Below are 16,722 nucleotides of genomic sequence, written 5' to 3' on the forward strand. Positions count from 1 at the left end.
TGGGAAGCCAAGAGCGTAATGGTGGGGCCTTCCTGAAACTGGCTTTGGAAGCTCGACCCTGCTCCACCTGCCCCTCACAGCTCTCTCTCCTCCTCAACCCCCCTCTCTCATTCACTCCCCTTCAGTTTCTCAGATGAGAAAACTAGAGTCTAGTGAGGGCTGAATGTCCCCAGGGCGGCTAGGAGCTGAGGCACAGAATCGGGAGATTAGCCAGTGATGGTGAGATTCTGCAGCCCGGCAAATCGCCCATCATAGAATTTGGCCTAACTGTTGGTGGTGGTGAAGATCACAGCCCGGACACTGGCAGGTGAGCTCTATGTCCTGGCCTGTTGCTATAAGTTTCTGCAAGGAATGGGTCCTTCTCCCCTCTAAATGATCTTAAAGATGCTACTAAACCAATCCACTTTTTATTTATTTATTTATATTATTATTATTATTATTATTATTATTATTATTATTTTGCAGTATTGGGGTTTGATCCCAGGAACATTCTACCTCTGAGCTACACCCCCAGCCCTATTTTTTCTTCTTTATTTTGAAACAGGGTCTCACTGAGTTGCAGAGGGCTTCACTAAATAGCTGAGGCTGTTCGTGAACCTGCTCAGCCTCCCAAGTACTGGGATGACAAGCGTGCGCCACCAGGCCCGGCTCCAGTCTACTTTGTTAGATATGGAAATGGAGGCTTTGTGCACAGCTCACTAAGGTCACACTGTCCATAGGTGGTACTTACAGAATTATAAACCAAGGGTCTAATCCAGTGGGGGGAAAGTACCGTTTGAGGTAGGAGATCTTCTTGGCTAGATATCAACAAATATAAATGGAAAATACCCCTCATACAGACAACTGACTGGGCCACTGGAAACATGAGTTCTAGCTTCTTTTTGCTTCTAGTTAGCTGTGTGGACTATATAGCAAGTCACTTTACTTTTCTGAGCCGGAACCAGCCAAGCCAGAGATTGGACTGAACCCAATAATTTCAAAATCGGGGATGCAAGAGTTGGACTCAGAAAGACCCAATAGTTCCCTCCAGCTATTTCAACTCAAAAACAACCTTGCTCAGGGTTTCTGCCTCCCTTCATCATAACCATGGATCACATTTATTCAACCTACCACCTCTCACTCAGTACTTGGTCTAGGACCTCCCCACCAGTCACGCGTACCCTGGCGATGGCGACCATACTTTACCTCTCCACCCTGTCCTGACATGAATACAAGACCAATCTTCTCCCTGTCAGTTCCTGGCTTCTTTCAGAACAAAGACAACCGCTCTCATGGGTGCTCAAGGCGTTCCATGAGCTGATTTTATTGTCCAGTGAGTGTATTTAAGCCAGGTGTGGCCGCATCTGTGATCCCAGTGAGTGTATTTAAGCCAGGTGTGGCCGCATCTGTGATCCCAGTAGTTTAACGATAGACTGTGACAGGAGATGCAAGTTCAAAGCCAGCATCCGCAGTGCAGAGTGGCCCTCAGCCACTCAGGAAGACCCTGTTTCAAAACTTAAAAACGGGCTGGGAAAGCCAGGTGTGGTGGCGCAAGCCTATCATCTCAGTACTTCGGAGGCTGAGACGGGAAGATCGCAGGATCAAGACCTGCCTCAGCAGTTTAAGGAGACCCTGAGCAACTCAGTAAGATCTTGTTTCAAAATTAAAATGGACTGGGATATCGCTTGAAGGCAGAATGCCCCTGAGTTCATCCCGCAATACCAGAACAAAACAAAAAAAGTGAGTGTATTTAAAAAGCATGCATTGCATTTTTCTTCCAAAGTTGCTTGTTTTGTCAGACTCTAGACTAGCACAAGAGATTTTCCAGTGTTTATGCAGAAGTGAACAAACAAAAATCACTCTCTGAGAATTAACCATGGGGCTGGAGAGAAACCAGTATTGTCCCAGACGATTCTCGGTGTTGGGCAAGACCAAAATAATCCTGCTGTTTACTTGGTTCATTAATCTGTGTCCCTTTCTGTCCCCTATGCTCAGCAGAATCACTACATACTCGAATTCTACCCATCCTTCACTGCCCAGGCAAAAGGCTGTGCCCACCACGCACGGTGGCTCATGCTTGTAATCCCAGCATTCGGGAGGCTGAGACAGGAGGATCGTGGTTCAAGGACAGCCTCAGCTACTACTTAATGAGGTTCTTTGAAGTCAGTGAGAGCCTGTTTCCAAATGAAGAATAAAAAAGAGGGCTGGGCAGCCGGGCGTGGTGGCGCAGGTTTATAATCCCAGCATTCGGGAGGCTGAAACAGGAGGATCGCCATTCGCGGACGGTCTCAGCTACTTACTGAGGCCCTCCGCAACTTAGTGAGACCCTGTTTCAAAATAAAGAATAAAGATAGGACAGGGGATGTGGCTCGGAGGTTAAATGCTCCTGGGTTCCATCCCCAGATCCGGAAAAAAAAAAAAAAAGAGGGCTGGGGCTGAGGGTGTAGCTCGGAGGTAGAATGCCCCCGGGTCCCATCCCCAGTACCTTAAAAAAAAAAAAAAGCTGCTCCCTGGGCAAAGGTTCCCTGAGCTGTTCAGCTATAAACGGTTTCTGCTTTCCCTACACACTTTAGTGCAGGCCCTTAGCCTTCTGCTTGTACTATAATTGTTGTTGTTGTTATTATTATTATTATTATTATTATTATTATTATTATTGTTGGTACTGAGGTTCCTGGAAACCCTTCTACCTCTGGGCTACACTCCCAGACCTATTTTATACTTATTTTTTATTTGGAAACAGGGTCTCTTAAGCCAGTGCGGCTGGCTTCGAACATGCGCGATCCTCCTGTCTCTGCCTCCCGAGTGTTGGAATTACAAGCGTGCGCCACCATGCCCGTCTATACTTATTTTTTAAGTATTCCATGTAGTAAATCTATTTACTCTCTCACTTACCTGTTCGTTTGTATGTTTGTTCATGGAACAAGCGTTTATTAAGTCCTACTACGGGCCTCGTGTTCCGTGAGGCAGGGAGTTTGTGGTGAACAGGGCCATGCTCCCCGTCTCCGTGGGCCTCGGAGCCTAACGGCGTAGACGGACATTGTTAAAGGGTCATTGTTTATCACTCTTTATCTCGGTGAAAGTGCCACACAGGAGAAAAATCATCATACTCATAATTCTTGGTCACCTACTGTGATCAGGCACCGACTTCATTAAGCTATTTAACCTTTCCAGCACCAGGAGACTGGTTCTGCAACGTCCAATTAACAGTTTAACACGAACAGCACAGATCTCTTGTGCTAGTCTAGATTCTGACAAAACAAGCAACTTTGGAAGAAAAATGCAATGCATGCTTTTTAAATACGCTCACTTTTTTTGTTTTGTTTTGGTACTGGGGGTTGAACTCAGGGGCATTCTGCCTTCAAGCGATATCCCAGTCCATTTTAATTTTGAAACAAGATCTTACTGAGTTGCTCAGGGTCTTTCTAAATTGCTGATGCCGGCTTTGAACATACATGCAATCCTCCTGTCTCAGCCTCCCAAGTACTGGGATTACAAGCATGTACCACCATGCCCGGCTTGTGCACGTGATCCATTCTACTGCTGGAGGGCAATTTGAAGCAGAGGTCCTGGTGGAGGGTCAAGTAGTCCTGGTGGTGGGTAGTACCAAATTCAGGCTGGTCACTGCGGATTTTGCTGAGAATATACTCTACTCATCTCTCTGAGATGCAGGGTTGCAGTCAGGACAGGGTGCCATCAAGAACCCCCCTCCTGATTGTAGAAGTGCAGAGAATAAACCTCAGGTGAGCCAAGAGTGGCGGCACACACCTGTAATCCTGGTCTTTGGAAAGCTGAGACAGGAAGATCGTAGGTTCGCGACCAGCCTCAACAGTTGTAGTGAGACTCTTGGCAACCTAGTAAGACCCTGTTTCAAAATAAAAAATAAAAAAAGGTCTAGGGTGTAGCTTGGAGATAGAATGCTCCTGAATTCAATGCCTAGTAACACACACATGCACACAATCTCAAGTGTAAAGTAACTTTAAGATTCTGTCCTTGTCAACAGATCTGTGTTTCCAACTGCAGAGGTGATAAGACTTATCTTTGCTGACCTTATTTAATTAGATTTAGATTCATCCCCTGCACATGCAGAGCTATAAGCCAAATATTTACTTAACACAAACACAAAACACAATACCAATTAAAGAACTGTACTGAAGATCTTTTCTTTTTTTCTATTTGGTTTTCCTTTGCCTTGAAATAAGGTCCCACAGCCGTATTGTGCCCGAGCGGCTCAGTATTACCAGATTCCTGCGGAGCATTTGTTTGTACACAATGGGCTCGAGTTTTCCAAAACACTCTGCACATGTGGCCAGTGTTGATAACCTTTTATCCTTCTAACCTTCTTATAAGTCACTGGGATTTTTAACCTTTAAGAAAAGATTAGTATCGCTAGGAAAACATCAAGTTCCTAACTCTGCTCTTATCTAGTCTATCTTGTGGTTTAATTTATCTTCTGGAGGGGTTTCCCTAAGCCAGGCCAAAGGATACAGGCAGGATTCCAGTGCACACAGAGGGTAGCCCTGGGCCTGGCCTGGGAGTGGGTTTAAACTTTAGAGTTCTGTGGTTCTACAGTTTACTAGGTGAGAATTTTTTTTTTTTTTTTTTTTTTTTTAGTAATGGGGATAGAACACAGGGGCATTCTACCTCTGAGCTACACCCCCAGCCCTATTTTTTCTTCTTTATTTTGAAACAGGGTCTCACTGAGTTGCAAATGGCCTCACTAAGTAGCTGAGGCTGACCGTGAACTGTGATCCTCCTGGCTCAGCCTCCCAAATGCTGGGATGACTAGCGTGCACCACCACGCCTGGCTTTCTAGGTAAGTATTTTAATAACTACTACTACTATTACTACAAGAATGAGTGCGACAATAATAATGGACCAATCAGAGCAGCGTCTAGCCACTGTGGAAGAACAGAGGCCTGAGGCCTCCTACTAGGCTAGACGTTAACAATTTTTTTTTGGGGGGGGGGGTACTGGGGATGGAACCCAAGAGCACTCTACCTCTGAGCTACACCTCCAGCTCTTTTTATTTTTTATTTTGAAACAGGGTCTCCCTAAGTGGCTGAGGATGCCCCCAAACTTGTGATCCTTCTTCCTCAGCCTCCCAAGTACTGGGATGAGAGTTTAACAATTTTATTGCTGGATAGTGGGGAGGTCTAGGGGAGAGCCAAGCCGTGGGCTGGGTGGCTGAGACACAGGCAGAGATGGGGGACACTTGGGTGACTCTGGGGGCTCGAGGCAGAATTTGTGTGGTTTGAAATATTCCAGTCTTTTAGCAATTAGAAGGACCATGCTGGCTTTTCTGTGGTTTCTTATTGTTTAAGTAACAATAACTACAGATGAAAGCCTTGTCTGCTCCATCTTCCTGAGACCGGCATGGGTGCTCTTGGCTTATGATTCTCCTCCTCCCCTCCTCCTCCTCCTCCTCCTCCTCCTCCTCCTCCTCCTCCTCCTCCTCCTCCTCCTCCACCTCTCTCCCCTGCCTGTCTTACAACTGCCACACTGAGCTGCCACACGCTCCTCTGACCTCTTCTTTTCTTTTAATACCTTTCTCTTCGGGAGCTTGTCCGCTCCCCTAGTTTGTTTGTTTGTTTTTGCGGTACTGGGGATGGAACCCAGGGGCACTCTACCTCCGAGCAGCACCCCCAGCCCGATTTTTTATTCTTTCATTTGAAACAGGGTCTCACTGAGTTGCGGAGGCCTCACTGAGTAACTGAGGCTGTCGGTGAACTGCGATCCTCCTCTGAACCTACTTCCTGCCAGACTCCCAACCAACCTGAGTCCCAGACTCAACCCTGCAGGGCTCTGCAGACACAGCAAACAAGTGGGGCCAGAGAAGGAGCCTCCATCTTGCAGTCAGTGAGTCCTGGGAATGCGTTCAGGGATCCACCACACCAGCTCTAATAATGTCTTCATTTCCCAATCGAAGGGCAGTAGTAATCTACTATAACCTCCCTCCCGCTATCCTTCCTTCCTTCCTTCCTTCCTTCCTTCCTTCCTTCCTTCCTTCCTTTCCTTTTCTTTCTTTTTTTCCTTTCTCTCCTTCCTTTTTTCTTTTTTTTTTGTTTTTTTTGTTTTGTTTTGAGGGTCTGGGTATTGAACCCAGGAGCATTCGACCTCCAAACTATACCCCAGCCCTATTTTTTATTCTTTCTTTCTTTCTTTTTAGGGTCTGAGGATGGAACCCAGAGGCGTTTGACCTCCGAGCTACACCCCCTGCCCAATTTTTTTATTCTTTATTTTGAAACAGGGTCTCACTGAGTTGCAGAGGGCCTCACTAAGTAGCTGAAGCTGTCCACGAACCCTGATCCATCGGTCTCAGCCTCCCGAATGCTGGGATTACAAGCATGCACTTCCACGCCTGGCCCCTCCCACCTTTCTTCCTTGACCAGTTAATCGAACACAACAGCTGAGAAATTTACCCAGAACACCATTATTCCCTGGGTGGCCACTGTATCTTATTTCAGTCCTTTAAACATTCATAAATGCCCAAGATGTTTAGGCTAATTCAGCTGGTACACAAGACCACTGCAACTAATATAAAGCCAGCTAATTTGACCTACTTGCCAATTTTTTTCTTATTGTATTCTCTTGTGAACCATATGTCATAATATGAACAATAAACACTGTTTAAATGGGTGACTTCTCTATAGTCTTGGCAAGTGAAACACCAGCTCCTCCTTTCTGAGCTGTTGTGCTCTGCAGTTTGAATCCACTTAGAAACGGGCAACAATTGTTATCATTTATGAAGCCCTTACTCCACCAGGCCTTTTAGGCTAAGCACTCCACCCATGCTAGGCTCTGTCCTCGGTCTTCTTTTGTGAGAACAGCTATTGCACCCATTTTACATATGAGGAAACTGAGTTTGGGTAAACGAAGTAAGGGGCCCCAGGTCACAGAGCCAAGAAGTATTGGCCAAGCTTACTGCCAGAGTCTGAACGTTTCACCTTTAAAGCATGCTCTGGTCTTTTCTAGAGGGGTTTCTTGATCTGGAATACATGGTACTTCTGTCTTCAGCTACCTATGTGGCCCTGTCATGAGGCTGTTTTTACCTCGTCGTTGTGGTAGAGGACTCAGGCACAGGGAGTCTGAAGTCAGACTGAGATGGCCTCCAGACTCTTCTACCCCTGGCTTTTTACCTTAGGCAACTTCCTTAACCTTTTCCTATTCTCTATCTAGAAAATAGGGTGTCTAGAAAATATTTCTCTATCTAGAAAATAGTCCAGTAATACCTGAGGCATGGGCTTATTGGGACAGCAGCTTGAGTTAACAATCCTAACATGAGTTAACAATCTTTGCCAAGTACTGAGCAGGATACCTGACATGCAGGAAGCATACAGTAAAGACTTCAGGCCATTAAAAGTCTCAGGGACGACCCCTCGCCTCCAGTTAGGAGTCTAAAGCACCTGTAAAAAAGGACTCTCCAGCAGGGCATGGTGGGCACGCTTTAATCCCAGCCTTTCGGAGGCTGAGACAGGAGGATCGCGGTTCGCGGACAGCCTCAGCTACTACTTAGTGAGGCCCTTTGCAACTTTGCAACAGTGAGATCTGTTTCAAAATTAAGAATAGAAAATAGGGCTGGGGGTATTGCCCGGAAGTAGAATACCCCTGAGTTCCATCCCCAGTACTGAAAAAAAAGAAAGAAAGAAAAGAAAAGAAAAGGAAAGAAAAGGAAAGAAAAGTGTGGGGCGTGGTGGCGCACGCTTGTAATCCCTGCGCTTGGGAGGCAGAGACAGGAGGATGGCGCAGGTTCGAAGCCAGCCTTGCTGGCTTAAGAAACCCTGTTTCCAAATAAAATATAAAATAGGTCTGGGAGTATAGCCTGGAGGTAGAAGGGTTGCATTCCCAGTACAAAAAGGAAAGAAAGAAGAAAGAAAGAGAGAAAGAAAGAAAGAAAGAAAGAAAGAAAGAAAGAAACTCTGTTCACAAGCCTCTCTAGCGTAGGTAATCCCAATAGCTTGGGATGCTACAGGCTTCACTTTTGTGATGATTTAACAGGCAAGATTCCCATCCTTTGCATCACGGTGGCCAGAGTCATGTGAAGTGAGCTGAAATGCTGAGCTGGTAGATGTCTGGTTAAGTTCATCATCACCAGCAAAAAGATTTAATACAACAAGCCTTCTCGGAGCTCCTACGTGGTGCAGAAACTGGCAGGGACTGGAGGAAGTAGGATGGATACAGAAGAGCCCCTCCTGGCGCTCTTTCTAAAGATCGGTGTTTCTCTTTAGTTCAGAATCCTGGTCGGTTGTCTAAAAGATGATTACTATTTCTTTCTCCCTTGCAATATAAAGTGACATTGAGTGAGATGTGGGAGCCCGTGGTCCTGTGGCATGAGGACAGCGCATCCTGTTTATCCAGAACTTTCTTCTGGATTCTGTAAAGTGCCAGTCACGGGGAACAAGTGGACACGTGTAGTCAATGGTGGTGCTTCAGTTAAACTGCAGAGGACGCCCGAGAAGTGGAGCCCCGGATCTCCTCTTCCTTCTCATGTGCAGATGTGCTTTTTCCTTGGCTAAACAGCTGCAGCCAGAGCTCTAATACGGGATGCTCACGGCTACTGGCACCTCTGGCCCTGACTTTGCAAAATCATGAACAAGTAATGCTCTGCTTTTCAATCATTCATTCATTCATTCATTCACGTATTTACTTATTTCATTTTTGGTGATACCAGGAATTGAACTCACCAGGGGCACTGCATCTTTGACCTATAGCCCCAGCCCTATCTGATCTTTTATTTTCAAACAGGGTCTCACTAAGTTGCTTAGGGCCTCACAAATTTCTGAGGCTGGATGAGAAACTGTGCCCTCCTGCCTCCGCCTCCTAAGTACTGGGATTACAAGTCTATGCCACCACGCCCAGCTTCTGCTTCTCAATTTGACCGCTTCTGCTCTTACAGCTAGGATGCATTGATTCTCGACCCCAGCTGCACAGTGGAATTACTTTGGAGATTTAAAACAAAAACAAAAACAAATCTGCCCGGGCCCCTCTCCTGATTCAATTGCTCTGGCAAAATGTCTGAGCTGGGTTGGTGGCACACACCTGGGATCCCACTACTTGGTAGGCTAAGACAGGAGGATCCCAAGTTGCGGGCCAGCCTCATCAACTTATCAAGACCCCCAGCAGCTTAGTGAGACCATGTTTCAAAATCAAGTTAAAAAGGGCTGGAAGTGCATCTCGGAGGAAGAATGTCCCCGCGTTTAATCTCCAGTATCCCTCACCATGCCACACACCAACAAATATGTCTAGACATTGCTTTCTTTATGTAAAACTCCTGGGGTGAGTCTAATGGACAGAAGGTGTACAGCTCTACAAACACCCAAACCAGGCAATAGTTTTGTTAGTTTGGTATACCTTAACAATCCCCAGAAAAACATTCGCCACGTTGCTAGAAAACTCAAAGGACCCAGCCACTCACTTGAATCTCTATGACATGGAACTTTTACTCTCACGTTAATGATCAAGAACAGGGCTGAGAATCCAGTGGTGCAGGGGTCCTTTTGTCTCAGTGCCCAGACAGATTCACTGTGTGAAACTGGGCCAATAAATTAATCTCTACACCTCTCACTGTGGTATTCCACCGCACGGGAATAAGATGCCCGCCTTGCTGGGCGTGGTGGCGCACGTTTGTCATCCCAGTATTCCGGAGGCTGGGACAGGAGGATGGCAGTTTGCAGACAGCCTCAGCTACTTAGTGAGGCCCTTTGCAACTCAGTGAGACCCTGTTTCAAAATAAAGAATAAAAAATAGGGCTGGGGGTGTAGCTTGGAGATAGAATGCCCCTGGGTTTCATCCCCAGTACCGGAAAGAAAGAAAGAAAGAAAGAAAGAAAGAAAGAAAGAAAGAAAGAAAGAAAGAAAGAAAGAAAGACAGACTGCCTTATGTGTCACATGGTAAAAGAAAAAGTAGCAAAAGGTTCTTTGGGGAACAAAACAGTCCTATAAGTACAAGAGCCTGGAGACTGGTAAGTGTGAACTACTAGAGCAGGGGCAATCCCTGCAACACTCGTGACTCCCAACACCACGTGCGGAGGCATGCGGCAGCATCGTGTTATTGCCGTGACTCAGTCAGTGTGCTGCCAGGTTCCCGGGCCGCGGTGGGAGTGTGCAAGGGGCCACGCCCTGGCAGGAGGGTGACCTGACTAATCAGATCAGCCCTGCATTTGAAGAAAGACCAAGGCGCGTAAATTCAGCAGGACGGCCTACTGCAGAATCTCCAAATCCAGCAGGTCCAAGTGGCCCTCTGGCTGGGATGCAGAAATCTTAGAAACAGCAAGAAAATACAAAACAGCAACGGGACGTGCTTTGGAGTTTGTCTCGGGTTCCATGTCGCTGCCTGACGGTCTCTCTGTGATCCGTGGCTTATCCACTCGTCTCCTACTATATGGAGGTGGAGGGGTGTCTAAAAGGCCACCTGCTTACAGAAGACCAAAGGAGATAGAAAATAAGCCTCTGATCAACGCATTTGTTATTCCTTTAAAAGAAAAGGAACTTCTTCTACCTTTCCCATCTTCACTGTGTGAACCACTTAATCAATCAATAATCAATCAATCAATCAATAAGGTATTATTCGCTTCGCTTACATTCCAAACAAGGCTGCCTTTGGCGACTTTCAAGGAAAAATACAAACCATTAGTGGACAGATCTACAGTCCCCACCCTTGGGAAGTGGCTGTTAGTATCATTAAGAGTCTAGCTAACCCCCAACGTGCAAATAGCAATGGTAAAAATGAGTAACACTCTCTCAGAATTTGCTAAGGGTTAAAGAGCTATTGGTGTTCCCCACATGCCAAAGAGGGGGAAGGTGTTGCTAAAAATCATTACAATACTGGGCATGGTGGTGCCTGTAATCCCAGTGCTTGGGAGGGTGAGACAGGAGGATCATAGGTTCAAGGCCAGCCTCAGCAACTTAGCAAGGACCTTAGCAATTTAGCATGACCTACTTCCAAATAAAACACAGGGCTGGGGGTGTAGCCTGGGGGTAGAATGCCCCTGGATTCCATTTGCGGTACCATACTCAAAACAAAAGGAAACAGCAGTCATCATGAATGGGTGTGGTGGCACACGCCTGTAATCCCAGTACTTGAGAGGCTAAGACTGGAGGATCACAGGTTAGCAGCCAGCCTCAGGAACTTAGCAAGGCCCTTTCAACTTAGTGAGACCCCATTTCAAATTAAAAAAGGCCAGGTGTGGTCGCATGCTTGTAAACCCTGTGCTTGGGAGGCTGAGATAGGAGGACAGGTGTGAAGCCAGCCTCAGCTACTTAGCAAGGCCCTCAGCAACTTAGTGAGATGCCGTTTAAAAATAAAAAAGAAAATAGGGCTGAGATTGTAGCTCAGAGGTAGAACACCCCTGGGTTCAACCTCCAGTACCACACGCACACACACACACAAAAAAAAAAAAGAAAGAAAGAAAGAAAGAAAGAAAGAAAGAAAGAAAGAAATCACAGAAATCTGACCATAAAAAGATATTGTGTCCTAAGCCGGGCGTGGTGGCACACACTTGTAATTCTAGCATTTGGGAGGCTGACACCAGAGGATTGGGGTTTGCAGACAGCCTCAGCTACTTAGTGAGGCCCTTTGCAGCTCAGTGAGACCTGGTTTCAAAATAAAGAATAAAAATAGGTCTGGAAGTGTAGCCCAGAGGTAGAAGGGTTTCCAGGAACCCCAGTACCACCAAAAAAAAAAAAAAAAAAAAAAAAAAGGAAATCTGCTGGGTGTGGTGGTGCACGCTTGTAATCTCAGCATTTGGGAGGCTAAGACAGGAGGATCATGGTTTGAGGATAGCCTCAGCTACTTAGTGAGGCCCTTTGTAACTCAGTGAAAACCTGTTTCAGAATAAAGAAGAAAAATAGAACTGAGGATGTAGCTTAGAGGTAGAATGCCCCTGGGTTCTATCCCCAGTACCGCAAAAAAAAAAAAAAAAAAAAAAGAAGGAAAGAAAAAAGAAAAGAAAATCCAGCTGCATTAGCCCCTTATGAAAGAAAAAAACACAGTGCTACAGGAAAGGGGTATGCCCTGGCTTTCTACAAAGTATAAAAACCAGAGTTGAAGCAAGCAGTCCATCCGAGAGCTTTTCTTTCTTTCTAGAACATTCAGAACAAGAAAGCCCAGCTCTTAGGTCCCAACCCTAGTATTTACTGACCTCCTTCAACCCAGGAGCCATTCTGGGAGATCTGACACCCAGCCACAGGTGTCAGATCTCCCAGCCCCCGCCAAGGGCCCGTGGGAGCTGAGCTACTGGGTCCCTCCAGCTACTCAGGCGCAGCCTCCCCTGCACAGGGGGTGCCCGGCCTTGGAAACCCTCCCGGCGGCAGCAGCGGGCAGCAGCCTGCCACTTCAGGAATGCTCAGGCCCGGATAGCATTTTCTGAATTTAATTTTTTTAAGTAAGCAAATGTCTACTAAAGAGAAAATCCTGAAAGATCTCAGGTAGTTAGTTATCTGATCCTCAGTCTTCATAAACATAAGCAACTGGCCCCAGAGTGGACACAGCCACAGACCTAACCTTCCAGGCGTCCACGGTACAGCTAGACAGAAAAATCAAAGAGACTCACGCCTGGAAGATGCCTTGAGCAAGTGTTAGAGCAATGAGGGAGGAAAGGAAACAGACACAGCAGGACAGAGACTCGTACCTGCCCAACACTGAGGTCCCCTGGCCTGCTCCTGCTTTATTCAGCCGTCTAAGGTCCCAGGTTCCACTACGGGGCCATTGGCCCGCAGCCTCCTGGGGAGATCACACCCAGCAGAGGGGGAGATGAGCAGGACTCATTGTGAACTTGCAGCGGGGTTGGCACAGCCCGCGCCCAGCACCAGCCCTGAACCCTCACAGAGCCGTCCCGCAGAGCCTCGCTGCCGCCGCCGTCAAACAAAAAATACAAGTGATTTCCTGGTCCTCTTCCCCGGATGCCGGTGCGACTTCCCACACGCCCATGGGAAGTCCTTCAGTCCACTTATCTGGAAACCTCTCCACCAAGTGGACGGACTCTCCACCAAGTGGACAGACTTGTTTGGCCAAAGCCCCTTATTCTTGTTCCCTTTTCTCCGAAGGGGGGAGGAGGAATTAAAACAGAAAACCAACAGGAACCAGAAAAGGGGCGAGAGCTACTGCGCGGTGTAGGATAGCCTGGTTTAAACCTTGGAAAGTTGAGTCCTGGTTTAAACTGTGTAAGGAAAATCTAAATTTTTTTCAAGAGTGACTCATCTCCAGCAGGTTTGAGAAGTCAAAGAATAGAAGAATTCCCAGAGGATGAGAAACTGTCTTTGGAGCTTGAGGAGGGCTGTACTTCAAATACGACAGAAGAGGGTTACTTTGCACGCCTGGGTTTCCAGAGAAGCTCTGTGAATGTTTGTGCACCCAACAGCTATGGTGTGTAAGTGATACCTACTATCATCTCAACAGAATTGGTACTTCAGGATAAGGAGACAAGCAGACAAGATCCAGTGAGCGAGCTGAGGTCAGGTTGTTAGGTTTCTTTATTTTTATTTTTTATTTTTTGCGGTACTGGGGATGGAACCCATTCTACCTCTGAGCCTATGTTTTTTTCTTTCTTTCTTTCTTTCTTTCTTCCTTCCTTCCTTCCTTCCTTCCTTCCTTCCTTCCTTCCTTTCTTTCTTTCTTTCTTTCTTTCTTTCTTTCTTTCTTTCTTCTTCCTTTCTTCTTCCTTTCTTTCTGTGGTACTGGGTTCCTGGAAACCCTTCTACCTCCGGGCTACACTCCCAGACCATTTTATACTTTTTAAAATTTAGAAACAGGGTCTCTTAAGCCAGCGTGGCGGCTGGCTTCGAACCTGCGCAATCCTTCTATCTCCGCCTCCCAAGCGCGGGAATTACAAGCGTGCGCCACCACGCCTGACTTTTATTCTGTATTTTGAAACAGGGTCTCACTGAGTTGCAAAGGGCCTCACTAAGTAGCTGAGGCTGTCTGCGAACCGCAATCCTCCTGTTTCTGCCTCCTGAGTATACAATTTAAAGATGAATTACAAACCCGGCGGGTGGTACACACCTGCAGTCCCAGTACTTGGGAGGCAGAGACAGAAGGATTACAGGTCCGGGACCAGTCTCAGCAACTTAGTGAGATGGTCAGCATCTAAGTGAGAATCTATTTTAAAATAAAAAGTAAAAAGGGCTGGGGATGTAGCTCAGAAGTATAATGCCCCAGTACCCCCCCCCCAAAAAAAAATTACAAGGAGAATCTTTTGGCTACAAATGACCATCACCATCTTCGTTTTACAGGGGAAGAAAAATGAGGTCCGAGGAAAAATAGTAACCTGCTTAAGGTCATCATACAAATACAAATGGGAAGTGACCGATTTATCATCCAGCTGTTCTCCAGCTCATGCACGGGAGATGTGGATCAGTTGCTGCTTGATTGCTGGAGCCAGGCCCACAGAAGGGCTAACGAATGATATCTGGCCTGAAGCCCAGGAGTCTGCACGACAAATAAGTATCCTGGATGGGTCTGCTTTTAAGAAAACCTTGTCATACCAGAGCAAGGGTTCCAGAGGCAGCCTGCAGGAATTCAATCCACCATGCCACCAAGGCCTGTGTGTGTGGCCTGCGCACACCACTTGCCTAACGGAGACTCGGTTTGCTAAGTGTGAAAGAGGACAGCTGTGTTTAGCTCACGATGACAGGCACTACTGAAGTTCAAAAGAAGGGCGCACGGTCCATGAGCTGTCACCTGGAGACAGGCTCGCCGCCTCTGACCGCATCCCTCTCCCGGATCTATGACATGCCCCCCTCTTCTCGCTCACCCCACTTTTTCTACATCCTCGCCAGGGCACAGAAACAATCGTATTCAGACTTGAGATAAAAGTCAAGCACAGGCATCCCTATGGATTGGTCCCAAGAGCCCCAGTGGATGCCCAAGCCAAGGATGCCCGAGTCCTTTTATCAAATGGTGTAGCAGTTATGCATAACCTGCGGGCATATCCAAGGTACCCAGCCTCATTCAAGGTAGATACCTTGTATCACCTAGCTTATTATAATACCCAATATAATGTATATGTTAAGTAGATAGTTGCTAGACTAGTATTGTTTAGCAAAGAATGACAAAGAAATAAAGTTTGTACATGCTCAGTACAGGTGCAATTTTTCCATATATATGTGGAAAATTATATAGGTGACATATAAAATATAAACAATATATAAAACATAAATATATATATATATTTGGTGTGTGTGTGTGTGTGTGTGTGTGTGTGTGTGTGTGTGTGTGTGTGAGGTGGTGGTACTGGGGATTGAACGCCGGGGTGCTCTACCTCTGAGTTATATCACTAATACTATTTTGCTTTTTACTTTGAAATATGCTTTTTTTTCAGACCTGGCATGGTGGTACACACTTGTAATCCAGGACTTGGGAGACTGAGATAAGAGGTTCACAGGGTTGAAAATAGCCTCAGAATGTAGTGAAACTTTCACCAACCTAGTGAGATCCTGTTTTAAGATAAAAAATTAAAAAAAAAATAAAACTGGAAGTGTCGCTTGAAGGTAGAATGCCCCTGAGTTAAATCCCGAGTACCAAATAAATAAATAAATAAATAAAATAAACATAAAAAGTAAAAAAAAAAAAAAAGAAAACACACTTTTTCTAAGTTGCTGAGGGCCTAGCTAAGTTACTGAGGCTGGCCTCAAACCTGTAATCCTTTTGTCTGAGCCTCACAAATCCTGGGATTACAGGCATGTGCCATTATACCTGGATTTAAATATTTTTAATCCAAGTTTGGTTGAATTCGTGGATATCAAACCCGAAAAGATGGAGGGCTGACTGTATTTGGATAAAGAGGGCATAAACATTCAAAATTCATTCGTTTGTTTGTTTGTTTGTTTATTTATTTGTTGGTGTGATACTGGAGATTGAACCCAGGAGCATTCTACCACCAAGGTACAACCCTAGCTTTATTTTTCTTCTATATTTTGAAATAGGGACTCGTTAAGTTGTGGAGGGCCTCACTAAGTAGCTGAGGCTGGCCTAGAACCTGCGATCCTCCTGTCTCGGCCTTCCAAATGCTAGGATTACAACTGCACCGCCATGCCTGGCATAATTTATTATTCTGCTTCTTGGTACCGATTCTCAATTATATGCCACAGGTTAAATTGGATATATTTTTCTTGAAGAATTAGCCTGCTTGCAGAGCACGCTCCTGCGCAAACGCTTCTTTTAAAATTCTTGTTTTCATCTTGGTGGTGGGTACGGTTGGCTCCCTGGTGTGCAGTGGGGTGCTGTCAAAGCTCTTGTCCCCGTCAATCTCTAAGGAGCAATCCTCACCCACAGTCCCCCTGCTTGTTGCTAGGAACACTCTGTGCTCGCTGCACACACTTTACAACGAAAACAAAAGCAAATTAGCAAAATGAAATCACCATGTGGTCCAGGCTGCAGCCCAGAACCAACTGCTGGTGGCGACAACTTGTCCTGTTATAACCGCAGCTGAAACTGATGGTCACAGACGCCCTTCTCTTGACCTCTAAGATGGTGGACTTGGTGGAAAGTCTAATCTAACCTTCTTTATGCAAACTGCCGATGTAGTCAGAGTAACTAATTCACCTGCTGTCACCTGTGTTTGTCAGTATGAAGGGCCTTGCATAACGTCAGGGTACGGCGTTACTAGAAACACTTTCTCAGGCAAATTTCAGCATCAAATAAATACCTATCTTCCAGCCTCTTCCAAGTATTTTACCTCCTGTCCTTCCCCCTTCTTTATCCTGGTAACTTTTTTTTTTTTTTTTTTTTTTTTTTTTTTTTAGTGGTAGT

The 16,722-nt window shown here is 46.0% G+C and overlaps 1 protein-coding gene across 1 annotated transcript in view; it reads right to left on the reverse strand.

Annotated features, from left to right (window-relative positions):
• Positions 1-14,191, reverse strand: part of ADGRF5 (adhesion G protein-coupled receptor F5) — a gene marked incomplete at both ends in the record, with an annotated part of 73,697 nt that extends 59,506 nt beyond the window's left edge. The window contains 5 exons of the mRNA XM_080700051.1: positions 2,872-2,997; positions 3,108-3,166; positions 10,031-10,129; positions 10,179-10,386; positions 14,176-14,191. Of these exons, the coding sequence (XP_080556177.1) occupies positions 2,872-2,997; positions 3,108-3,166; positions 10,031-10,129; positions 10,179-10,386; positions 14,176-14,191 (508 nt within the window). The remainder of the gene's footprint in view (positions 1-2,871; positions 2,998-3,107; positions 3,167-10,030; positions 10,130-10,178; positions 10,387-14,175) is intronic.
• Positions 14,192-16,722: the final 2,531 nt, after the last annotated feature.

The sequence above is a fragment of the Muscardinus avellanarius genome (assembly GCF_963383645.1).
Source record: "Muscardinus avellanarius genome assembly, chromosome: 8".
NCBI classification, from domain to species: Eukaryota; Metazoa; Chordata; class Mammalia; order Rodentia; family Gliridae; genus Muscardinus; species Muscardinus avellanarius.